This window comes from Stegostoma tigrinum, chromosome 31 (genome assembly GCF_030684315.1).
Source record: "Stegostoma tigrinum isolate sSteTig4 chromosome 31, sSteTig4.hap1, whole genome shotgun sequence".
In the NCBI taxonomy this organism is placed as follows: Eukaryota; Metazoa; Chordata; class Chondrichthyes; order Orectolobiformes; family Stegostomatidae; genus Stegostoma; species Stegostoma tigrinum.
Genome location: NC_081384.1, coordinates 36,443,156 through 36,470,440, shown reverse-complemented (window position 1 = coordinate 36,470,440; position 27,285 = coordinate 36,443,156). Strand labels below are relative to the sequence as shown.

The 27,285-nt window shown below is 41.4% G+C and overlaps 1 protein-coding gene across 18 annotated transcripts in view; it reads right to left on the bottom strand.

Annotated features, from left to right (window-relative positions):
• tanc2a (tetratricopeptide repeat, ankyrin repeat and coiled-coil containing 2a) overlaps positions 1–27,285 on the bottom strand; it is a 778,741-nt gene that overhangs the window by 365,077 nt on the left and 386,379 nt on the right. For all 18 annotated transcript variants that reach the window (XM_059638827.1, XM_059638832.1, XM_059638830.1 and 15 more), the window contains one exon: positions 21,254–21,436. In XM_059638827.1, coding sequence (XP_059494810.1) covers positions 21,254–21,436 — 183 coding nt within the window. The remainder of the gene's footprint in view (positions 1–21,253; positions 21,437–27,285) is intronic.

Here is a 27,285-nt window from a genome sequence, read left to right as displayed (position 1 = left end):
CTTGTGTCATCTTTTCAGCTTTTAACCAAAAGCTACGAAGATCATAACAGTGGCACAAATGTTTGTTGCCACTTATCAGCCCAATCCTGAATGCTGTATTATTCTTGCCACAAATAGACATGGGCTGTTTTAGTATCTAAGAAATTGGGACTGATACTCAACACTGCATAATCTTCAGCAAATATCCAAACCTTAAAATGGAGGGAAGGTCGTTCATGAAGTAACTGAAGGCAGCTGAGACTAGGACACAACTTTGAGGAATTCCAGCATTAGATCCTGAAATTGAGTTGACTAACCTCCAAATACTACAACGACATTACACTGAGCTAGAAATGACTCACCAGCAACGGTTTCCCTCAAGTCTTAAGACTTGGAATTTTGTCAGGACTTCTTGATGCAACTTTTGGTCAAACACAGCTTTGATGACAAGGGCAGTCACTTCCACCTTACTGCTAGAATTCAGCTCCGTTGTCTATGTCTCGGCCACATTTGTCCTGGTCCATCTATTCTTTTGTAGTAAAAGGTAAGGTCACTATTGTTCCAGACGATTACATTGTCTGTCTGTAATGAAAGCAGCTCAGAGAGCGCGCGAGAGAGCGCGCGAGCTGGTGGTGATTTTAAGTCAAGACCCACCACGCTTCAGGTAAGAAGTGAGGTTGAGAAGGCGGTATCTTCATGGTGGCCTAAGCCAGTGAGGTAACTGAACTTGCGCTGTTAACATCACTCTACACTGTAACCTGCCATCCAAGCTAACTGAACCACTGATGGACATCAACTAAGTGCAGATGCCAGTTTGGGTGCCCTGAGGTTGTAATCCTGAGAGTATAAAATGCAGAGATTTTGTGATTTTTTTTCTGCCAAAGCTGGCATTTAAGTACATTTTATTTTTTTGACAAGATCAACTCTGCCCCTCTTCAACAGCTTCCCACTGACTGCTAGGACCATAAACCACTTATCTCACTTATTACAGCAGCTCCCAATCCCAATGGAGGGCAAGATGCCAGGTGTTTCTTTTATTTCCTAAAAGCTGGAACATGAACAGTTCCAATGTTTGTACCTGAACTCCATGCTGAAATATTGCTCGCTGTGCCTGTACCACCATTCCAACTGACCCCATCATCTTGTACTCAAAAGCTTCTAGGGGATTTTCCACGCCTCTGACCTCCAAATTATTCAGTTATCACCCCAGCCCCAGAGATTTTTTTTCTCTGTTTTCAAATCATGTGCACCAATGGAACAGATAAATTCGCAGAATTCAATCTAACCTGCAAACAAAATTATTCAATAATGATACAGAAAAATGTATCCTAAAGTCAGACTAATTACAGTCACACTTCTACTCAAGACAGAGATCCTATTAATGTTATGTAAATGTATGCTTGGCATAGTTGATAAAATTTTTAAAAATTACTAAATTGGATAAATTTAACATTTGGCAAAATATTACACAACCTGAACATGACATTGAAAATTAACACTACTTCATGCAACAGACAATTTGGCAAAATAAAAAAGACAAAACTCTGAGCACGATTTGGAACCAATATCTTCTAACAGACTACATGTCAAACTAAGTCATGTGGATGGAACCAACTGATAAGATTACAGCTGATTTTTCTCATGCTCCAAATTGTAGAAAATTGAATGCTTAAAAGATTTGGAGATTCTAAAGTTCTGGGTAAATGAGAGCAGTAGATAACTAAACCAACTAGTCGTTGCAAGAATTCAGAACAAAAAAGACAGATAATAATGAAAAAGGTAAACAGCCTAATTCTAAACATTCCTTGGAGCCTGCCAGTGCCTGATGCAAAATACTACTGTTGGAAAGCAAGAACATTAACCATTTCATTTGGATTGGATCACATTGCAAAATGCAAACCAATTAGGTCGTATACAAGGCCTGGAACAATAAACGACCTAATAGAATGTTCTGGATAATAGGATGGTTACACATGTTACACATATGTCATTTATAATTCACTTATATTTTGGAGTATAACTTTTAATTTGAGGGATATAAAGCTTCAAAAAGAAGACAAATGTCAACACCTGGTTCCAGAAGCTGGCAAAAGACCTAAATGTAAATCAAAGGGTGGTCAATCTTTAGTTTGTAAAGCTAAAGTAGCAAGTACTGCAGTCTAAACAATGAGCTACCTCTCCAACGTTCTCGGAGACAGGAAGTCCACTGATGTCACAATAACAGGTTTAAATTACTTATGTAGTTTCCCAGAACAAAAACAGAAGTTTGGGAATTGGAGGTAATTAATTTAAATCACCATCTGGACATCCACGAGTTAAAAGATACATAGAAGAGTACAGCTCAAGAACAAGCCTTTCAGCCGACATGACTGTGCCAATCTTGATGCCAATCTAAACTAATCTCATCTGTCTGCACATGATCCATTCTGTCTATTGCCTGCCTGTGTGCCTGTCTAAATGCCTCCTAAACTTTGTTCAAGTATCTGCTTCTACCACCTCCCCTGGCGGAGCATTCCAGATACCCAGCGCCCATGTCATAAAGTCAAGAGTCCTATAGCATGGAGACAGGGCCTTCAGCCCAAACTGGTCCATGCCAACCAAAATGTCCATCCATACCACCCCCATTCCCTGCACTTGGCCCATATCCTTCTAAAAACTTTTCCCGTCCATATATCTGTTCAAATGCCTTTTAAATGTTGTTAATGCACCCACCCCAACCACTTCTGCTGGCAGCTCAGTCCACACACCTACCAGCCTGTGTAAAAGGTTGCCTCTCAAGTTCCCATGTACTCTTTTTCCCTCTTAAACTGACGCCATCTCATCCTCCATTCCCCAACCCTTGGAAGAAGACCGTTTTCACCCTATCCATGCCTCTCATGGTCTTTTATAAGATTCCCTACTTGGTCTTCAACACTTTAAAGGAAAAAGTCCTAGCTTGTCTAACCTGTCCCTACAAATCAGTCCCTTGAGTCATGGCAACATCTTTGTAAATTTCTTCTGCACTATTTCGAGTTTAATCCTGAGTGATGAAGGACAGAGTGCAATATGTTTTCTTCATTGCCCTGTCTACCTGTGACTCCACTTTCAGAGAACCATGTGCCTGAATTCCAAGGTGCCTCTCTTGCACTACATCCCGTAAGGCCATACCATTCACCATGAAACTCCTACCAGGATGTGACTTTCCAAAATGCAACAAATCACATTTATCTATACTAAATTCCATTTTCCATTACTCGGCCCACTTCTCCAGCTGATCAAGATCCTGCTGCAAGTTCTAATAACCTTCCTTGCTGTCTACAATAATGCCTATTTTAGTGTTGCCTACAAACTTACTAATCATGGCTTGTACATTGTCATCCAAATCATTGATATAGATAGCAAACAGCAAAGGGCCCAGGACCATGCCCTGAAGCACACCACTAGTCACAAGCCTCCAGTTCCACAAGCATCCTTCCATTACCACTCTGTTTCCTACCATCATCCAATTGTGTATCCAATTTGCCAGCTCTCCCTGGATTCCATGTAATCTAACCATCAAGGACCTTACAGAAATCCACATAAACTGCGTATACTGCCCTGTCCTTAATTTGTCAGGCATGATCTCCCACGCACAAAGTCATGCTGACTGCTCCTAATCAAACCCTGTCTTTCCAAATGCATGCATATCTTACTTGAGAAGATTCCAAGGAATAATTTACCTACCAGAGATGTTAGGCTTACTGACCTATAATTCCCAGGTTTTTCTTTGCAGGCCTTCTTGAATAAAGGCACGACATTCACCACCCTCCAGGCTTCTGGACCTCGCACGTGGCTAGCAATGATACAAATATATCAGCCAGGCCCCTGTAACTTCTTCTCTAGTCTCTTGCAGTGTTCTTGGATATATCTGGTCAGGACCAGGAGATTTATTCACCTTCATATATTCAAATGTTTCTATTGTGAAATGGACTGTCCCCAAGATATCGCCACTGACTTCTCCAAGTTCCCAAATCTTCATGTCTTTCTCCATGTAAACACAGAGGAGACTATTCATTGAAGACCTTGCCCATCCCCTGCGGTACCACACATACATGCCCACTTCGGTCCTTGAGAGGAGCTGTTCCTTCTCTAGTTATTCTTTTTCCTTTAATATACTTGAAAAATGTCTTTGGATTCACCCTAATTTTCTCAGACAAAGCTATTGCATGCCACCTTTTCATCCTTCTGATTTTTTTCTTCAGTAAACTTCTGTATTGCCTAGATGCCTCCAGGATTCCCCTTGATCCCCAGCTACCTATACTTGAGCCATGCCTCCTTTTTTCTGATCAAAGCCTCAATCTCTTTTGTCATCCAGGGTTCCCTACTTCTGCCAACCTTGCCCTTCACCCTCATGGGAACAAACAGACCTTGAACTCTAGAAGGCCCCTCACTTGCCAGAGATTCCTTTACCTGCAAACAATGCACTCCAATCAACCCCTGCAAGCTCCTGTCTAATTCAATCTGCGTAAATGAAAAACTTACCTTGCATATCTTTTTTAAAACTTATTTTCCCCTCTCACCTTAAACCCTTATTATTTGACATTTCCTCCCTACAGTGTGGAAGCAGGCCATTCCACCCATCAAGACCACACCAACCCTCCAAAGAACATCTCAACCAGGCCAAACCCCCAACACTGTCTGCATAAACCTGCATTGGCCATGACTAACCCACTTACCCTGCGCATCCCTGGACACTACGTACAATTAAGCATGGCCAATCCACCTGACCTGCACATGACTGGACTTTGGGAGGAAACCCACACAGACATGGGACAACGTGCGAACTGCTCACAGGCAGTCACCCGAAGCTGGAATTGAATCCAGTCCTTGCTGCTGTGAGGCAGCAGTGCTAACTAGTGAGCTGCCATGCCGCATAATTCTACTGATTTTATATAATTCTATCAGGTCGCCCCTCAGTGCTTATTTTCTGCTCTAGTGAAAACAATCCAAGTTTGCCAACACTCTGATGAAGGATCTAGGCCCGAAACGTCAGCTTTTGTGCTCCTGAGATGCTGCTTGGCCTGCTGTGTTCATCCAGCTCCACACTTTGTTATCTTGGATTCTCCAGCATCTGCAGTTCCCATTATCTCTCATCACAAGTTTGCCAACTAACCTCATGTGCCATTTTTCAGTGATGATATGTAGCAGGGACATTTTTGAATTTGCATTTATCTATGGTGATTTCTACAGAAATATTCAGTTGAAGTCTTTGCTTGCACAGTTTTAGGAAAGCACACAGAGGGAGAATTTGCTAGGTCCTGTAAAGCAGCAGTGAACCAGGAACAAAGGGCTGGTTAGGGGCTGGAGGATTTAGATGAGAGTCAGTTAGCAAGAATATGCTGATGCCCATGGTTAATCTGGGGACTCCACAATTGAGAGGTGAATTGCAGAAGAATCAAAGGGAATTTCTGAAAACTGTAGCAGAGGTTTGGTCTTAAGTGAGGAACCCTCAGACTAGTATGGAACATACTCTTGAGTCGAACTAAATAGAATGAAATGTGTTTCAATTATGCATTTATAAAATACCTAGAATACACCTCCTCCCACTCACCCTCCTGCAAAAATTCCATCCCCTATTTCCAATTCCTCCGCCTCCGCCGCATCTGCTCCCACGATAAGACATTCCACTCCCGCACATCCCAGATGTCCAAGTTCTTTAAGGACCGCAACTTTCCCCCCACAGTGATCGAGAACGCCCTTGACCACGTCTCCCGTATTTCCCGCAACACATCCCTCACATCCCGCCCCCGCCACAACCGCCCCAAGAGGATCCCCCTCGTTCTCACACACCACCCTACCAACCTCCGGATACAACGCATTATCCTCCGACACTTCCGCCATCTACAATCCAACCCCACCACCCAAGACATTTTTCCCATCCCCTCCCCTGTCAGCTTTCCGGAGAGACCACTCTCTCCGTGACTCCCTTGTTCGCTCCACACTGCCCTCCAGCCCCACCACACCCGGCACCTTCCCCTGCAACCGCAGGAAATGCTACACTTGACCCCACACCTCCTCCCTCACCCCCATCCCAGGCCCCAAGATGACATTCCACATTAAGCAGAGGTTCACCTGCACATCTGCCAATGTGGTATACTGCATCCACTGTACCCAGTGCGGCTTCCTCTACATTGGGGAAACCAAGCGGAGGCTTGGGGACCGCTTTGCAGAACACCTCCGCTCAGTTCGCAAAAAACAACTGCACCTCCCAGTCGCAAACCATTTCCACTCCCCCTCCCATTCTCTAGATGACATGTCCATCGTGGGCCTCCTGCACTGCCACAATGATGCCACCCGAAGGTTGCAGGAACAGCAACTCATATTCCGCCTGGGAACCCTGCGGCCATATGGTATCAATGTGGACTTCACCAGTTTCAAAATCTCCCCTTCCCCCACTGCATCCCTAAACCAGCCCAGTTCGTCCCCTCCCCCCACTGCACCACACAACCAGCCCAGCTCTTCCCCCCCACCCACTGCATCCCAAAACCAGTCCAACCTGTCTCTGCCTCCCTAACCGGTTCTTCCTCTCACCCATCCCTTCCTCCCACCCCAAGCCGCACCCCCAGCTACCTAACCTCATCCCACCTCCTTGACCTGTCCGTCTTCCCTGGACTGACTTATCCCCTCCCTACCTCCCCACCTACACTCTCTCCACCTATCTTCTTTACTCTCCATCTTCGGTCCGCCTCCCCCTCTCTCCCTATTTATTCCAGTTCCCTCTCCCCATCCCCCTCTCTGATGAAGGGTCTAGGCCCGAAACGTCAGCTTTTGTGCTCCTGAGATGCTGCTTGGCCTGCTGTGTTCATCCAGCCTCACATTTTATTATCTTTATAAAATATATTGTTAGGTTATAGTACTTTATTTGTTTAATTTTTATAAAGATTTTGTTTAAATATGGAATCATGTACCATAGCTATTTTAGTTAATAACTGGGAGTTTTAATAACTGGGAGTTTTAAAGCATGCTTAAAAAATTAGCAGTCTGAATCGAGATCGTAACACAGAAGATTACATGGGGTACATTTCTCTAAAGAAAACTGCAGATATTAAGAGTCCTCCAAGGTGTCTGAGCTACATTTAAGTTCAAACTGAAGTACTTCATCTGATATCAATGAAAACTTTATTTATTCCACAAGCTAAGACCAGTACTTAGTCTACAAAGGCCAAGACTGCCTAGTCGAACAAGCAATAGTGATAGGGGATTCCAAAGACAGGGTATCAAACAGGTATTTGCAGCATTAAATGTGACTCCAAAATTGTGCATTGCCTCCCTGGTGTAAGGATGAAAAACGTAAAGGACCAAATGAAGGGTGCTGTTACGGAGGAAGGGTATCAGACAGAAGTCATGTTCCAAACTGGTACCAACATAGATCAGAAAAGGAATGAGATCCTCAAAGTAAATTTCAGGAAATTAGGAATGATACGAAAACGCAGGGCCTCAACTGCAGTAATATCAGGATTAATCTCAACACCACAGGCTCGTGAACATAAAAGAGCAGAAGGATTGATTGAATGACCATGTGGTAGAGAAATGGGGTCAGATGGGATCATCAGATTTAACAGGCATTGGGACTAATCCAGGGGCAAACGGGATTTGCACAAATTGTACCAGCTACATCTTATCAGAACTGCATATTTGAATTAGAATTAGATTTTATTGTCACACGTAGTCAAGTACAGAGAAACACAAGTACTGAGAAAGGTGTACAAAGCCACCATTTTCAGTGTGATCATAAGTATAATATGGAATAATAAAGAAATAGAGTGAAAATTTCAGCATTACAAGCCTTCTAAAAAATTTAAAGGAAGAAAGAGAAAAACAGACAGAGCAGATGCGTCCGTGCTGGGCTTCTCCTGAGGCCATGCTGGATCAACTTGCCGCAACTAATGCTATCTATCCAAGGGTGGGAGGTAAGCAGAAAAAGAAAAACAGAAAAAAAGACAGATGGAGCAGAAGAGCTCCGGCTCAGGGGCCCTCCTCTGCTGCCATTTTGGAAGGATATGTTATATACGCACATGAGATTTGCTAGTGCTATTGGAGTGGGTTTAAACAAATTTGCCAGCATGATGGAACACGTGCCAAAAACAAATTAGAAGGAACTAAAGTTGTTAACGAGAAGTAGAAAAGCTGTGAGGGAGACTAGAAGATATGCAAAACAAAGTTGAGTGTCAAATATGCTTTGAATGCAGAATGATGTCACAAAGACAAAGTTAAGCTCACGCCTCCTGAACGAACGCAGCATTCACAATGAGCTGATGCTCGAAAAGCTACTAACAGAAATAATAAGCATAATCTAATTATCATTACAGAAACATGGCCATTTTTCATGTAGAACAAATAAGACAGAAAAGGAGATGTAGTATCTTAAGGTGAGGCCTCAGACCAGAAGAACATGTGTGGAATCTATTTGGGTGCAGTTAAGAAACAGCAAGGGTCAGGAAACATTTATTGTAGTTATTTACTGGCCACCAAATAGTATTTAAATGTGGGGTGTGGCATTAATCAGATGAGACAAGCATGACCAAGGGTAACATCAGCAAGCAAAGCTGAGGAGGATGAGTTTCTGGAGTGTGTAAGAGCTTGTTTGCTTGACCAGCATATTGAGGTGCCAATGACAGGACAGGCTATTTTAATCTAACTACATGTAATAAAAAAGGGCTAATTAATAAGCTTGATGTAAAAAATCTTTAAGGAAAAATGACCAAAATATGACAGAATTTTCCACATGTTTGAAAGTGAGAAAGTGAAGTGGTAAGAAAAGGAGAAACTATAAGGGCATGAGGCACAAAGATTGAGGTGGACTTAGAAAATACCATGAAAAGGCATGATTGTTCTGTACAGTTCTGAAGGAGGATCACTGGACGTGAAATATTAATTCTGCTTTCTCTCCACGGGTGCTGCCTGACCTGCTGAGATTTTCCAGCAATTTCTGATTTTTTTTGATTTCTAGCATTTGCAGGTTTTTATTTTTGTTGAAAGGAAATTTAATGTAAAACTAAAAGATTTTGTAAGGTTGCCAGAAAGAGTAGTGAATCTGAAGAATGGGAAGCTTTTTAAGAATACAACAAAGGAGTGCTAAGAAACTGTAGAGAAAGGAAGAACAGAACATGAATGCCATCTAGTTTAAAAGCTGTAAGAGCTTCCGTAGGTATGCAAAAAGGAAACTGCTAAGATTTCAGGCAGCATTAGGAGAATTCATATTGGAGATATGACACAGAATTATTACTCTGTCTGTTTTCATTGAGGAAGATACAAAAAAATCTTCCATAATTAGATTACCAAGTGACTAGGGAGAGTGATGAGTTGAAGAACATTGTCAGTAAGAAGGCAGAAGAGAGAGAAATTTTTAAAACTTTCTCGGACCTGGCAGTCTACTTCGTTGAGTGTTGAAGGAGATGGAGATAACCAATGCATCAGTTATCAACCATAGAATTCTACAGATTCTGGAATGATTCATGCAGACTGAAAGCTAACTAATGTCATTTATTCTTTAAGAAATGAGTGAGAATGAAAACAAGGAGCTACAGATCTGTTAGCCTTACATTATTTGTACGGAAAATGCCACAGTCTGTCATAAAGGTTGTAACTACACAATAATTGGCATAGTCATCATGGATTTGTAAATGGGAAAGCATGCGGCAAAAATATTATTACTGACGAAATTTATAAAGGGGAATTGACAGATTTAGCATAAAAGCTAGAGGAATATTGGCCCTTATTTCAAAGGAGTAGGCAAGTGTTATTGGAACTGCACAAGATGCTGTTGAGGTGACATGTAAGTGATGAGAGGAGTTTTGGTCCTCTCATCTAAGAAACAATATCATTTCGTTGGAGGCGGTTTGGAGAAGGTTCACTAGGATGACCACTGACATGGAGGCACTGTCTTATGAGCAAAGATTAAGCACCTTAGGACTAGACACACTGGAGTTCAGAAGAATGAGAAGTGGCCTCATTGAAATATATATGATTCGTAAATGGTTTGACAAGGTAAATGCTTAGAGGGTATTTCCCCTCATGGGAGAACCTAGGGCCTTGCCAGAATAAAGGGACACCTATTTATGACAGAAATAAGGAGGAATTTCTTCTGACAGTTGAGAGCTTTTGGAACTCCTTGCTGCAAAGAGTTGTGGAGGCAGAGTCCTTGTGCATATTTAAAGCTAAGATTCTTGATCAGCAAGGGAATCAAAAGTTACACGGAAAATGCAATAAAGTAGATAATGAGAAATGTCAAATCATGATCCTACTCAATGTTGCAGCAAGCTCAAGGGGCCAAACAGCCTGCTCCTGTTCCTGTTTCTTACTGTATTACACTTGGATTTTATTAGGTCTTCAATAAGGTCGCCACAGGGCATTGGCCTAGTAAAATTAGAGTAATTGAAATGGGAGGTCTTGTGCTAGCATGTATTACAGATGGGCTAACAGACACAATACAGCATTGGAATAAGCAGGTCATTCACACACTGACAGACTGTGACTAGTGGGGTACCACATGAATAGTACTTCAGCCCCAGCCATTCACAATATCTAGCAATGATTGGGTACTAAACTCAATATTTCTAAATTTGTGGAATATACAAAGCTAAGTGGGAATGTGTGTGGTGAGGAAAATGTAAAGCGCCATGAGGATTTGGAGAGACGTGATGTGTGGGCAACAATAGGGTAGATGGAATATAATGTGGAAAAATGTGGTCATCCACTTTGATAGGACAAACAGATGCAGAAAGCATTTCTTAAATGCTAAGAGATTGCCAAGTTTAGATGCATGAAAGGATCCTCTCAGTGAGAGGCTGAAGGCCAACATGCATATACGGCAAGCTATTAGGAATGTTAATGGAGTGTTAGCCTTTGTTGCAAGAGGATTTAAGCAGAAGAGTCGTGCAGTTTTGCTACCATGTATAGGAGATTGATGAAACTGGAGTTAACAGTAGCAGTTTTGGTCTCCCCGTCTCAGAAAGGATATTATTGCCACAGAAGGAGCGCAACTAAGGCTCACCAGATTTGCTCCGAGGATGACAGATCTGCCCCATGAAAACAGATTGGGCAAACTGAGCCTATTCAGATTTGCAAAGATTGCGAGGTGACCTCATTGAAACGCACAAAACCAATGAAGTTAAAGAATGCACAAGTTTCTTTTTGGGATGGGGACTTAGAACAAAGCAGCATGATTTAAATATAGGAGAGAATCCTCTCATAACCAAGATGAGGAAAAATTCTTTTATTTGAAGGTTGTGAATGATCGGAATTCTCTATTCCGTAGGGCTGTGGAAGCTTAATCTTTCAGTGTATTTAAAGTAGAGACTAATAGATTTGAGCTCTAGTCGCATAAAGAGTAATAAGCTTTGAAGGGTTTTGCCCACCATATTCAATGGTGAATCAGGTTTGATAAACTGATTAGCCTACTCCTACTCTTCTGTTCCTACATCAGGGTTTGTTTGTACTTACTTTCATGAATGTAGGCATTGCTGACAAGACTGGCATTTAATGCCCATTTTCAGATGCTCTGTCAGAGGTTTTTTGTTTTTAACTCGTACAAGATAGTGGTTTTACTCTTTGTTGAAAAGAATTAATTTTAAAACTGCACCTTGCACTCAATTTATATGGAATAAGTTCTCTTTTCATGGATGTGTGGAAAAATGGCATTTTCTGTCTGAGCCAAATAAGCAATTTTAAAATGAAAATAATTTGCTGACAGTATCAGTAACTGATTAGGTAATTTTTTTTACTCATTTAAATACTTGAAAAAAATAATTAGCAATAAACTTATTTCAGTTATAACTAATTATCCTGACAGAAAACACTTCATCAAAACAGGGTATGGGGAGATTTCTTGGTAGCTTTGAAAGAATTGAGAAATCAAGAGCACTAGTGAAGATTTGTTGTCCTGCGTTTTAACTTGCTTCCTACACACATATCATGAAGCTTGCAGCATAGTTTGCTAACACAGACAGATCTTCTTACATTAACCTTTCATTTGATCTGATTGAGACAGCTAACTCTTGAACCAAGAAATTTTAAAAGGCAAGGCAAAAGAAACATGCAAATAAAAGCAATTCCATATATTATGATGTTAAACACCAAGACTCATTTGCCCCGCTCTGGCTAAATCTGAAATTTTCAATTCATTTTTTAATGCTTCATCAATTCCACAATGTGCTACATTATCAAATCTAAGTACAGTGGCTTCTTAAAACATGAAACTTCAACATAATGAATATGTCATTCAAGTTCTGATATAATTCCAGTCGCCTCTATAAAAATTGTCATAGTTATCATTCATGACTTGCTCACTTTAGCTTTGAGAGATCAGAAAATTTCCAGTTTTCCGAGTCTGACAAAGTCACAGAGAAAGGAATAGTATGTTCTCTGTTATAATTTTAGATTCATGACAACCAATCTCTTAACAATTAATCTAGTACAGAGGAAGACATGAGGTGAGAAAAACCCTATTGAAAGCTTTAGGTCTAATATCTGCTCCTCGCTACAAACTATACATATGTCATATCTCAAATTGTTATACATTTCTTAATCCACTAATTTGCATTTGAACAAATCAAAACTACCTGCTTCCTTCAGCTCCATAGTCTGGTCCAGAGATTGAATACTCATTCACCAAAGTAATACTCCCAAAGACTAATCACCTCATTTCAGCTTAGGCTGTGTAATCTGGTTCTAATGTACACAAGGTGAAGCAGCTTGCCACAGACTACAGTATAGAATGCCTTTACAATCATAAACCTCTCAACCGTACCTTTTGCAGTGAAAACATGCCAAATTAATGTAAACTGTTCATAATAATTCAATTGCTCCATTCCCTGAATTATTCTAGTTACCCCACAATGTCTGTAATGTCCTTTTTATCTTTTGGCACACGGAACTTTACACAGTATTCTAAATTTGTTTGTGCCATTGAAATACAAAATGTCTCCCTGTTTTGGCTTTGTATTAGCATTTTAATAGCATCCAACAACTGACTCCATTGACTCACTGCCAATGAATATTTCTGGGACAGCTTCAATTTTTGTTAGTCAGATTTCTAGAATTTGTTCAATTTCCAACTCGTATTTTATTTCCATTTCAATGAGTCCTTTCATACATTTGTTGTTCCTATATCAATTACTTGGCATTTCTCTGCACTGAATTACAACTGGCATCTAATTTGCTGAAAATGCCAAGTGTACACCCGTCACTTATCCTGCAGAGCTTTGAGGTTTACAACAAAATTATAACCGTCTGATACAAAGGTGAGGGGACTATCAACTCAACTAAAATGACACACAGTCTACCTAACACAAAGAACTTTTCCAAATACATCCTGCAGCTCATAGCCACTTTACAACTTTGGGACAGAGTTCAAGAACATCCACCATGAACCCCATCAGATGTCCTCAGTTACCTCCGAGAGCAGCAGGCGTCCCTCACCAATGCCCAAGACTGACCTTCACAACATTAATATTATAATAGACAAGAGCTAAGTGCTCCCTTTAACGTGTAGAAAAAAGAAATGTACCTTCAAGGCTGTGATTTAGACTAAAGTGGTGTAGTCAAGGACACAGCTGGTGCTCAGGATTCCAACAGGATCACTCAAATATTGCTAAGAGCAGCTGACTTCACTCACTCTCACAAAGGATCGACTCGCAACAGCCACCTACCCAGGAAATGTGGGAGATGAACTAGAATTCAGGTGAGACTGATATTCCATGGTTTCAAGCCAGTCTCCTCAGCACACTCCTGGAAAATGTCCAAGCCATTGAGAACACAATGAACAAACTGAAAGCTAGACTCACCTTCCAAAGGGAATTGACGGACAGCTGTATACTGTGTTTCAGAGACACGGCTCACTCCTGCTACAGCTGACTGCCTTACAACCTTACAATCTAAGGACATCTCAATTCACCAAACAGACCACTTGGCATTCTCGGACAAGGCAAGGGGCAGCGGGGTGTGCCTTCTAATCAACACCTCCTGGTGTTCAGATGTGGTGACCCTGGCAAGTCACTGCATGACAGATCTAGAATATGTAACAGTGAAATGCTGTTCATACCAGATGCCATGCAAGTTCATCTCCACTATCCTGACAGCATCCCATCCCATGCAGAAGTGAAAAGTGCACTTGATGAAGTATACAACACTATCAACAGTCTTGAGACAGAATACCTCTGGTGACTTCAACCAGGCCAACCTCAAGAATGTGCTACCAAAATTCCACCAACACACCTCCTGTCACACCAGATGTCCAAAAATGACCTTGGCCATGACTACACAACCATAAAAGATGCCTACCGCTCCAATCCCCGTCCACATTTTGGAAGATCAGATCACAACACTATGCTTCTCCTTCCAGCTTACAAGCAGAAATTCAAGCTTGAGGAACCAGTACAGAAAGTAGTATAGTGTTGGCCCGAGAAAACTGAAGAGCTTCTACGTGACTACTTAGAGTCAGAGGACTGGGGTCCATACCAAGAACTCAGCGGCCAACCTAAACGGGTATGCCACTACCCTTACAGACTTCATTAAATGTCAAGATGACGGCGTGCTGAAGAACTTACTTCAAATATTCTCCAACTGGAAGCCATGAATGAACCAGGAGGTCCACTTCGTACTGATGTCCAAGTCTGAAGCATTCAAGTCATGCAACCTTGACTATACATAAAACCGAGGTAGAAGCGAAACCCAGACTAACCACCTGGACACCCATCATTTGTGGCAAGGCTTACACGACATATCAGGCTTATAAAAAACATTGAACAGAATGGCAGGCAATATTCTATGATCCCTTCAAACAAAAGAGCAATGAAATGATATCACAAGCGTGGAGCTGGAGGAACACAGCAGGTCAGGCAGAATCAGATGATGATCTGATCATATCAGCAAAACAAAGAAATTGATTATCGACCTCAGGAAGCAGTCTGCATCAATGGTGCTGAGGTGGAGATGGTCGAAAGCAGCAAGTTCCTGGGAGTGCCGACCACCAACAATTTGGCCTGGTCTACCCAGGTTGCCAGTACGGTCAAGAAAGCACAGCAATGCCTCTACTTCCCCAGGAAGCTAAGGAAATTAGGCCGATCCATAAAGGCTTACAATTTTTTTTAAAAGAGGTAGACCAGAGAAAACATTATATCTGGATGCATCACAGCATGGTTTAGCAACTGCTTTTCCCAAGACAGCAAGAAACTGTAGAGTTGTGAATACAGCCCAGTCCATTAAGCACGCCAGCCTCTTATCCAGTGGCTTCATCCATATTCTTGGCTGGCTCAGTAAAGCAGCCAACATAATCAAAGACCCAGCCACCCTAGTTATGCTCTCTTCCATTGGGCAGAAGATATAAAAGTTTGCACAGACATACAAACACATTCAAGAATACCTTCTTCCCACTGTTATCAGATATTTGAATGGGCCTCTGATGTTAATTGCTCTCTGCACATTCTCATCAGCAGGAACATTGGATCCTGCACTTTGTTCTGTTACTCTGATGCGCATGTATAGTAGGATCTACCTGCAAAGCATGTAAGATAACATTCTTCACCGTACCTCGTGCATGTAACAGTATTACTTCAAATCAAATCATTTACATGGATGGATTGGAGAAACTGGTACTCTTCTACAAGGAGAAGATTAAAACATTGACGATAGGCACTCAAAGTGAAAATGGTTTTGAAGCAAATAGATTGGGACAAATTGTTCCCACTGCCAGAAGAATCCAGAACCAGAGAATACTGATTTAAGGTGATGAAGGCAACACAAGGAAAAGTGTCTTTCCACAGCGAGTGGTTAGGATCTGGGAAGTTCTGCTTTAGTGTGTAGCAGAGGCAGAATCAAACAAAGCTTTCAAAACGAAATTGGATAATTTTCTAAATAAAAAAAATACTTGTAGCACTATAAGGGAAAGGTGGGTGGATGGAACTTTGAGAGTTGCTTTCATTCCATCATTTCAAGGATGGCAGCTCCATTGCTGCCAGATATAAAACTCAAAGGCAGAAGGAACCTGCACATATATATTTACAATATTAGGATCGTAAACATTTTTCAAATGCATGTTGTTAACGTACACGCAGAATTTATTTTCTCTTCATAGCTCACAACTCACCTCAAATAAGACCTATTAAGTAAGCATTACGATACCAGGCAAGAAAAAAAGTAGTGAGATCATGCAATGCCAACCACTACACAATAATGCAAGTCAGTACATCTAAAAGTAATGCATTATTCAACCTCACAAGAATTTACAATTAGACTGAAGGAATATTACAATTTGCACAACAATTGCACACTTTCAAAGTAAATTTCTTTGGCAACTTTCAAAACAGACTAGTTTCTATTGCATGGTATCTTCAAAGCTGACTACTTGCTCTAAGAAGAGAGTTTGAGTCCTCAGCCTTCATTATTGTTTCAGAAACACTAATCAATCCTGCAGGACAAATCTAAAATCTAAATCATAAACCAATTTTTATGCTGTCAAATATTCTAAAACATTTTAAAAGACTAGAAAACAAATCACAGACCATGAATGGAGAAGTCGATGAGCAAGCCAAGAAGAGGGATGGAGACTATTGGCTCCCAGGATGGGGTCTAGAGCCGAAACGTCAGCTTTTCTGCTCTTGAGATGCTGCTTGCCCTGCTGTGTTCATCTAGCTCTATACCTTGTTATCTCAGATTCTCCAGCATCTGCAGTTCCTATTATCTCTGTCAAGAAATGACTGGCAGCAGTTTAGACAAGCCACTGCCACAGTCACATAAATAATCTGTAAGAAACATAATAGTCTAATTAGTAAGTTTGCTGATGATACAAAGGTTGGAGGAGTTGCGGATAGTGAGGTGGATTGTCAGAGGATACAGTAAGATATAGATCAGTTGAAGGCATGGGCAGAAAAATGGCAGATGGAGTTTAATCCATACAAATGTGAGGCAATGCATTTTGGAAGGTCAAGTACACAGTGAATGGCAGAACCCTTAGTAGCATTAATTTGCACAGTGGTGTGCGCGCGCGCAGGTCCACAGATCACTGAAGGTGGAAGCACAGGTACATAAAAGTTAGTTTACAAAAAGGCCTATAGCATGCTTGCATTGAATTTAATGACAGCCAAATTATACTGCAGCCTTATAGAACTTCAGTTAGGCCACACAGGGAATATCACGTACAATCTGGTCACCACACTACCAGAAGGAGGTGGATCTTCAGAAAGAGTACAGAAAAGGTTTACCAGGATGTTGCCTGGTATGAGGGATTTTAGCTATGAAGAAAGGTTGGACAGACTGGGTTGGTTTTCACTGGAATGCAGGAGGTTGAGGGGGCAACCTGATAGAAGTTTAACAGATTCTGAATGGCATGGATTGAGTGGACAGTATTAGGCTTTTCACAGGGTGGAAGGATCAATTACTACAGGACACAGTTTCAAAATGGGGGATGGCGAGGCATGTGACCAGTCTTTAAAATAGATGCGCAAGGTATATCTTTCATACAAAGGGTGGTGGGGATCTGGAACGCAATGCCAGGGGTGGTGGTGGAACATAGAACGTAGAAAAGTACAGCACAGTACAGGCCCTTCGGTCCATGATGTTGTGCCAAACTTTTACCCTAAACCTCCAGATCTAACCTCCACCTCTATGTTGTACTATCAGCTGTATGCCTATCTAATAGCTGCTTAAAATACCCCTAATGAGGCCGACTCCAACACCCTCTCCAGCAATGCGTTCCACCTGAGTAAAGAATCTACCTATGACATCTCCCCTATATCTACCTCCACTCACTTTAAAACTATGCCCCTTCATAATAGCTATCTCCACCCTTGGGAAAGTTCTGGCTGTCCACTCTATCTATACCTCTGATCATTTTGTACACCTCTATCATGTCACCTCTCATCCTTTGTTGTTCTAAACAGAAAAGGCCTGCCCCTCTCAAACTTTCCTCGCAAGACCTACCCTCCATTCCAGGCAACATCCTGAAGCAGACACAATAGCAGCATTCAAAAAACACCAGGATGAATACAAGAATAGGAAGTGTTACGAAGTTGTGTAGAATATTCATGACTTAGAAGGCCAGAAGTTAGAATTTATTGGTAAAAAGTGAGTGAGGAAAAGCAGCGCGCCATCCCTTTAAAAGATGGGCTTTTTTCAGTGCTTAGAGTTAAACTAGATGTCTGACTTAACAGCTTGAAATGCAGGTGCACAGAGACAACGCCCAAATGGAAACATTTTGTGTCAAACAGCCACGCAGCATTTTTACAAAGACAAGTCTTTTCAAATTTAGCCAATCAGCCTAAACCAAGTCTTTAGATATTAAAATCCTATGAAATTTAAATCTGATGATGTTCACAACAATGAACCAGTCCTATGTAAGAAATAGTGCTATGTTATCACGGGTATAAAAATGATTATGAGGGATAAGGCGAGCTTCTCTGGGTGTTTGGGGGGTAATTATTGGAAGGGACTCGCTACTCACGTCATAACAGATTGGGAATGTGTTTTGGTTTAATAATCAAAAGGGGTTTGGCCATTCCTCCTCCCTAACAGAAGGAAATAGAGGCATACAGATCCTGCAAGTGAAGCCAGTTTTAATATGGAAGAGCACAGGTTTGGAGGGCCAAGGGGCCTGTTCCTGTGCTGTATTGTTCTTTGCTTTTTTGGTCTATGATAGAGTTTGAGAAGTTGAGACTAGAGAAGGCAGCTAGAGAAGTGAAGCGAAGTCTCAAGGAAAAGAGGGCAAGGGTAAACACTATTGCTGCAGTGAGTGAGAAAAGGCACCAAGAAGGCAAATTTAAGTGTGCTTGGTGAAAATCAGCCTCATGTAAGTGGGTGGAACAGGCTCAAAGGGCTGATGTTTATTTCTACCAATTTTCTCATAAACATGTGAAATGGATAACTAAAACCTAATCTTGAGAGAAACTTTGAAAGCCAATAACTATAAAATTAGCCAAAAATTGAGACTGTGATTATTTCATCTTGATGGTGTGTTAATTTTATGTCCAGTAAAGACACCCTTCTAAGTGATATGTCTAAAAACTAGCACAAGTGTGTTCTAGAATTCGATTTATGCTTTACATAATTTGAGCTCAAAATTCAACAACTTTGATGCCATTACATCAATTTCAGGTAAATTGCAACGAAGAAACCAGAACATAGCACAAGTACGAGATCAATTAGTCTGAAATAATCTGTTATCTGTCAGAAAATTAGATGATCTTAGTCAGGATATGTACCACACAAGGTTATATCAGAAAGTAGCAGCCACTAACAGGGCATGTCTGAAAACTAAACTTCAGACATAGCCAAATCGTACACTAGAAAGAAAAATTTCACCCTTCTGGGGAGGTTTCACATGTCACATTTGGATTAGACCCCTATGCTGACTAAAGGGAAAATATCATATTTTTCTTGACACAAACAGAAGTCTTGCACCTACCTGTCATTTGGCTAATGTGTTAAGGTTAAAAACCAGTCCCAAAATCATCTGATGTTTAAACTGACCCATGTGTCATGACAAGAATTTATTATTGCATTCAACAGCATTCTCTGTCTATGAATACAATTAAAACTGTAAGAATGTGAAGTTAAAACGCACTTTGTCGCATAGGGTATGTATACCAAGTATGTCGAAGAATGGGTTTTAGCCTAACATACGAAGAGTAGGGCATTCAGCTTCAAGCCTGTTGTGGCACTTAATTAGACAGATCATGATAGATCTCCCCCCCCCCACCCCAACCACCTCCCACATGGGCACCCAACTAGATATATATCCCAAGAGTAACTAATAAAAATGTTGATTTCAGTCTTAAAAACATCAATTGGCCCATGATTTTCATCCTTTTGAGGAGACAGTTCAAGCTTTAAACTATATGAAAAATCATTTTTTGATTACACTCTTAATTGGACTAACCTTAATTTTAAAAGGTTATGCCCACCATTGATTTTCTTTTTCTGCACATCTACTGACAGTTTGAACTAGATCATTCACAAACTTTCTTAATAAAAAAGGCTGATTAGCCAGAATTATGCAACGGGTCCTAACTTGATTAGCCATTTTCATTGTTTTCTCTACCTGGGCTGTATGCCATTTCTGATTCTTGCACACTGACACACAAAATCCCTCTGCTCCACCACAGCTTCAAATCTATTAACATTACAAAAATGTTCTGATGTGTGATCCTCAGTTCCAAAGCGGATGACTGGAGCAAATCACTTTAGACATCTCACTGGTCAGAGACCCCGATCCCTCTTCTGTCCCCTATCTCACAATGAATCACTGACCCTGTCACAAGGCTGTGTCCCATTCTGGGCTATTTTGTTTTTGATAATAACCACCTCTTTGCAACTTTATCAAATTCCTTCAAGGCAGGCAATGGACAAAATTAGTGACATTTTCCATGTGGCCTCCTCAAAAAAAGCAAACAGATTCATCAGACATGGTGTAGCCTTGAAAAAGCTATGCTGACACTCAAACCAGTTCCTCTTGCCCAAGTGCTCTATCACTCTGTCTAATGATAGGTTGCACATATGTTGTGTTACTGCCTCAGAATAGAATTCCACTTGACTGAGTAATGCTGCATCTAATTACTGAATTGAGAACAGCAACATACCAAATTATCAGTGACGAACAGCATGAAATTTGAATGGACATTCAAACAGAATTACCACTATATTTGGAGCTTTCAATGAGGAGTATATATCATATTCACAAACTATGTGAATTCACACATTAAGAGTCCAAAGCTGGTCACAAACAAGTGTTGCAGCTTCTAATACGGACTGGTTTGGACTTAACTCCGATCTTCGTCCAATGCCAGAACTAGTGATTAATAGAAGTCTGCGCGCATGGTTCTTATGTTTATAATAGTTCCTACAATGCAATGGTAACTAAAACTCAAAAGAATAACTTATTGACTGTAAAGTGATATGGAGGAAACCCAGTGGTCAAGGATGCTATACAAATGCAAGCTTTACATGTTTATACAAATATTTTATGAGCAGACCTTTTTGGCTAACTGCCAAACTGATATTACTGTAGGTAGGAGAATGAAATACAACAGAGCAGTAACTCTTTAGAGCAGAAATATTTCCTTAACTATTGTTATGGAAAATTATGCCACATATGAATCGAGTACCATGCTTCAGCAAGGCCATTAGTTAATAAAAAAATTCAAGGGCCCACTTGCTATTTATAAAAATGCATTTTTAAAATAGACACAGTACAGATATTACTCAATTCTACATGGTGCAAATTGCATCTTGTTACCTTGCATTAATGAATAAACTGTCACTTTACCTGTTATTTTCTTTACAGGTTGAAGGCGGACACTAATAGATTGGTGTGTGAGCAGAGGGGAGGAGGGGAGAGAACGGGAGATCCCTTCCATTATCCGTATGTGCTGCATTCCTTCAGAAACTGGGAGGGTTGGCACAGTGTAATCTGGCTCAAAAGCACAGTCGTTCTCAGTACTGGACACACCTTGACAAAGAAAAAAGGAAGGTTTAGCCATAGCGTGAGAGATATCTTAGAATAAGTTTAGATTAATGTAGATAAACAGCTGACATGAGAACTACAGTAAACCTGCCACTTTAGGGTTAATTCCTCTAGAAATTCTCTTGTCAAGAGCTGGCAGCTGTCACCTGTAGTGTGGATACAAATTTAGTCAGATAATTGATTTTTTTTCTACCCAGGAGTAGGATGACAAAGACAAAAAAAAAACAAATGCCGTATCTTGGGGATAAGTCCAATTACAAGAATTAATGTCTAAACTTCTGATTAAGAATGTTTGGCAGCAGATGTTGGAGACACAAAAGCTGTTTGAGAAAGCATAATATCCAACAATAAATAGACTCAATAAAAGCAGTAATCTATAATGTGCTTCCAGAGACAGACTCTATCTGAACAAGTGTGAGCTCCACTAATAAGAATCATTTAAGTATTTTGTAATACAGGAACATTTAAAAAGAACATTTTGCCTTAGAAGTTAGGCAACATGAAGTGGAATAGAGCATATCTCTGAGACTGCTGAAGTAATCTATGTCACCACGGAGGAGAAAATGACATAAGGAGTTACAGGAACAGTGCACTGTAAAACTGCAGGAGTGACAGTTTGGCTTCAAAATTTGTAATTGAAATATGCTGCAAGCCGCTGGAAAACTCCCAAACAAGTGTTCAGACAGTGAATACCAATTTTCTCATTTATATGTCTGGAAAGGAGTTCTCGATCCATGCAGAGGTTAGCAATCCATCTACAGCTTCAGTTGGTTGCAATGCCACCAGAAACTACTGCACAATTTTATTTGTTCCACTTGCATGGCCATTGGCCGTATCTAGCCTGGTGCAACCCTAAGGTGTTGTATGTTGTTCAGACTTTCCATGTTCAAAACCGAGAACTGGGAAGTAAACAACGAATATGGGCTTATTAGCAATTAAGTTGTAAAGCCATCCTTGAGGTCCAGATAGAAGGCATTTCATAAGTTGTAGACAGGTCATGACCACATACATTTTAGTGGATCCTCTGTTAAAATTAAGAGAAGGTGGTAAAACAAGGTAGGCAACATAAATTGGAGAACAGCCGACATGTCTGTGATTTCTTGCTTCAAACCTGATGATTAACATCAGGAAGAATCAAGTTCTTCTAATGTGGGTAATGCTTGGAGGAAGTCACACATTTTTCTAGTCTCTGTGGTAATGAGAGGAATGCTTTAATTTCTTGTTTTACTAATGAAGCAAACTTTAGTTCTCCTTAGCAGCAAGAGAACTCTTAGAAAATAAAACATGAGAGTTTAGAAGCTAGAAGTTTGTGGACAGCTGTCCATAAGATGAACAAGTTTCCACAACAGACAAAACCTAAGGCCACTGTCATGCTTCAGTTGAAACCAATGAAACAAATACAGTAAAGCAGTAGTAATAACACGAAAACGCTCATTCACTCAGTTTGAGGTCCATCAGAGGTAGTCAGTGCTGCTCTCATTACAGCCTTGGTCCAAACATGAATAAAAAAAGCTAAACTCAAGAGGGGTATTGAGTGTGGATTTCCTTAACATCAAAGCAGCATTCGGCTAAATATAGTATCAAGGTGTGCTAAGCAAATCTAAAGTCAATAGAAATTAAAAGGGAAATTCCCCACAAGCTGAAGTCATACTTAGCACCAAGGATGACAGTTGTGGTTCAAGTCCAATCACCTCAGTTCTAGGACATGACGATCTAATTTCCTCAAGGCAGTGTTCTAGGCCTAATGATCTTCAGTTGCTTCAGCAATGGCCTTCTCTCCACCAGAAGTTGGAGATATTTGCTGATGATTGTACAGTGTTAAATATCATTTGCGCTGCTCAGTTAGTAATGCATCGTGTCCACATGGAGCAAGAATTCAACAACATCCAGGTATAAGATGATAAATGGCAAGTAAAATTTTCACCACAAAAGTGCCAGGCAATGATCATCTCAAGCAAGAGAAATTCTAACCATCTCTCCATGATGTTCAACAGCACTACAATCACTGAATGGCCCAACACCAATACTCTGGAATTAACATTGACCAGAAACTGAACTGGACCAGCCATATTAATAATGTAGATAGAAGAAACACAGTCAACAGCTAGGAATTTAGCAGCAAGTAAATCACCACCTTTTCTCCAATGCATATCCTTCACCTGCAAAACACATCAGAAATGACAGACAATATTTTCCACATGTTCAGATGAGAGGAGCTACAACAACAATGATGAATCTCAAGGCAGCCAGGATAAAAGTCCACTTGATCAACCCACGTTTAACAATCAATCATTCTCTCCACTGCTCACATGCTGCAGCTGCAAAATCTACCAGCTACAGGGTATACTGCAGAAATTCACCCAGGCTTCCTCAGTAGCACATCGCAAACCCACAAGCTCTGCCACTTTGAAGGAAAAGAGCAGCTGATGCATGAGAACATCATCACTTCAAGTTCCCCTCCAAGCAACCAATCCTTCTGATTTGGAACTCTAGCTTCATTCCTCCACAGTCACTGGATCAAAGTCTTGGTACTGCCTTCCTAACAGCACTGTGAGTATACCTATCGGACAGTATATGGTGAGAAATGTTTTCTCCTATTAGGAGATGATACCTTACTCATTCATCACTTTAAGATAAAAGTTTACTTTAAATGTCAAAGGGCATTCTATTCTTAGATATTGGTAGATATTCTTAGTTATTCTTAAATGACCCTCTGTCACCTTTATCTGCCCCGGATCATGATTGCTTCCTCATCATTAATGAGGACTTACATGTTCGTCCAGACCTTTCTGATGCCCCTATACCGGACGAAGACATCACTATGTTCACCAACGGTAGTTCCTCCCTTGATCATTCAGGTAATTGCCTCTCGGCCAGACCCTTCAGCTTGACTTTACTGAGTTACAAAAATGTCAGCATTATAAATACATTCTTGTTATTGTGGATGTTTTTTTCTAAATGGGTTGAGGCTTATCCTACTTCTAATGCTACTGCTGAAACTGTGGTAAATATTTTGCTGAGAGAAATTATTCCCCGCTTTGGTATTCCCTATTGCCAGTCTTCTGACATTGGTCCTCTTTTTATAGGTGACATTAATGATGCAATATGTTCTAGTTTTGGCATTCACCGCCAACTTCATTGTGCGTACCATCCTCAGGCTGCAGGACTCGTGGAGCGTTGTAACCAGACTTTGAAAACTAAGCTAGCCAAATTTACTTCAGCTGCATGTATTTCATGGATTCAGTTGCTGCCCTTGGTCTAATTTCACCTGCGTTGCACTTCCGCGGGCAAAACTCGTTTGTCCCCCGCTGACATTACTTACGGTCAAGCTTTTCACACTCCCTGGACTGCTGCCCCTTCCCACGTTCATTTTCATCACATGACTGAGGACATGTCCTCATATGTTCTCGCTTTGACTAAAATTTTGCGAGATTTTCACTCCCAGGTCCGTGCTGCCTATGAGAAGCTCCTCTCCCTCGAAACTATTCCAGCTGTTGAACCCAGCTCCTCCGTTCTCATCAAGAATTGGATGCGCCGCAGCTCCAACCTCGATGGGAAGGGCCCTACCAGGTTCTTCTCACTACTCCTACTGCTGCTAAAGTCACTGGGCGTGCCGCCTGGGTTCACCTCCATCAAGGTCATCAGACACGCCCCTTCCAAGGGGAACGGTGGAGGAGACGAAGGGAAAGAAGAACTAGGCATGGAATCAGGATCAGTTGGTAACAAGCCAGCTTCCTAAAAGTACAAACAATGAATGGCCTGTTTCTGATCCAGTAATTCTTCTTTTATTTTAGATATCTTAATCCTCGCTCCATCACGACTGGATAGATTCTTCCAGCCTGTCTACATACTCCTGCAGGCACTGGCGACTGTCGACATTCTGGAACAATGCCACTGGCTTTGTACCGCCACCTGCGTACAATGAGCCCTGCGGGGGGTTTAAGGACTGCTATTGAACTTTCTGTCATCCAATCTTGAGCCTGAAGGACAATTTGTTTTAAAAGACCCATGCCCTTTTATATGGGAACCGCACGGTTTGCTACCCTGTCCCCTTTTCAGTAGAAGCATTATTTGTAGCTACCCCTATATGGGCAACCTTTGACTTATACACAACTAACGCCTCATGCATAGGCCAGACTGGTACATACCGACAGAGTGTCCCGGGGAGATGTGTGGAACTGATAGTCTCAAACAAAACACGATCCTCCAATTGTAAAGGGAATCGTGGTATGGATGATACAACATGTTCGGACCCACTTTGCTTTTCAGGCCTGGGGTGGGGGTGCATAATACGCTCTAGTCCCCAAAGATGACACCCATGTGCAGACGCAGTGCTCCCTCCACCACAAGTGAGCAAAGGCCTCCTTACGTGCACTTGCGATGAACAGAGGCATCTTAACATAACTGCCCGTAGGCAGTTTATTTGCAGCCAATGTAATGCAACGTATGTTAGTTTGGCCACCTGGACGTATCCATTTGGCACCTACCAACTAGTTGGGTCAAATGGACATTACACCCAACCAACACACTGGCAATACAAACAGCATGGACAAACAATCAGGAGGTTAAATGCTATCGTTTTTAGGAGGGTTTTGTGTTCCTCCTTAACGGGGTATACACGACAGCCACCCCAAACCTTCTAGTCCTCTTTGCTGTTGGTACTATCGGACTCCTTTCCGCCCCATGTCCCCAGCGAGAACATATTCATAGGAATTGACTGTTAGCGCTTAATTCTGTGCGGATTGGATGGGTCCAGTCACGTTGGGGTCCTCATTTGGCTACAGGTTCCTTAGATCCCTGTCTCTGGGGGGTGCCCCAGGGGTCATTAGCATTAAAAACAAAGTACCTCATTTGCGGATTGGCCATCCTGGGGAACCAGACAGTGGCAGGTCTGAGGGCTATTAATACAGAATTGAGGCTGTAGGCACAACAAACAAGGTATGCTGTAGATTATCTTTAGCTCAGCGGGGGGTGGGGGTCAGTACTATAATAGGGGACAAATGCATCACCCATGTCACGGACAAATCATTTAATGTCACCCGTGCCATTCAATCTATTCGACTGCAATTAAATGATTTCAGGTGGGGTCCTACTAAAGGGAATTGGAATTTCGGCTCATGGAACCATTGGCTGATCAATTTGGCGATATACTTCAGTATTGTTTTACTTTGCTTATGTGTTGGTATCTCCATCGTAAAATGTATCGTTACTAGATTAGTGACTTCCATTAGTGAGATTGGTTCCCGGCGGAAGATGCTCCTCCTTCACCCAGACTGCGCCCCCGCCAAGGATGTTGATCAGTTGCCCACCCCTGGACTCCTCCTCGGAGGCAGAGGAGGATTGGCTGGCCCTGGCATCCATCAGCCTGGACTAACCCGATTTTCTCCATCCCTTTTGTGTGGTCATGGAATGCCCAAAGGTCGGAGATCTGACTCTGTAATTTGGATGCAGGCAAATTTGGCTGTGCAAGTTGGCAACAAAATGGCTTCGAGCCTGGGAACTGTGAATTCTGCTGAATCTGCTCTTTTAGCCTGCGAACTTCACATTCTGCTAGGGCTGCAGCATAAATAATGTTGTAATGATAAGATAATGCAGTACTAACCATTCTAGCTGACCTTCAATAGCAAATGTTATTGCGCTATATGGTGAGACAATTCAGTACTCTAAACATTGTGACATAAGTTATCTACCAGTTAATACTATTGGATTAGGTAACTGTCAATGAGGCAACATCATGTATTGATTGGAAATTGATTGAAAAACACTATGCGATCACGCCATGTACTCTGTTTTAAGTATAAAATGTCTTTGTATTAACCTATGATGTGCAGCTC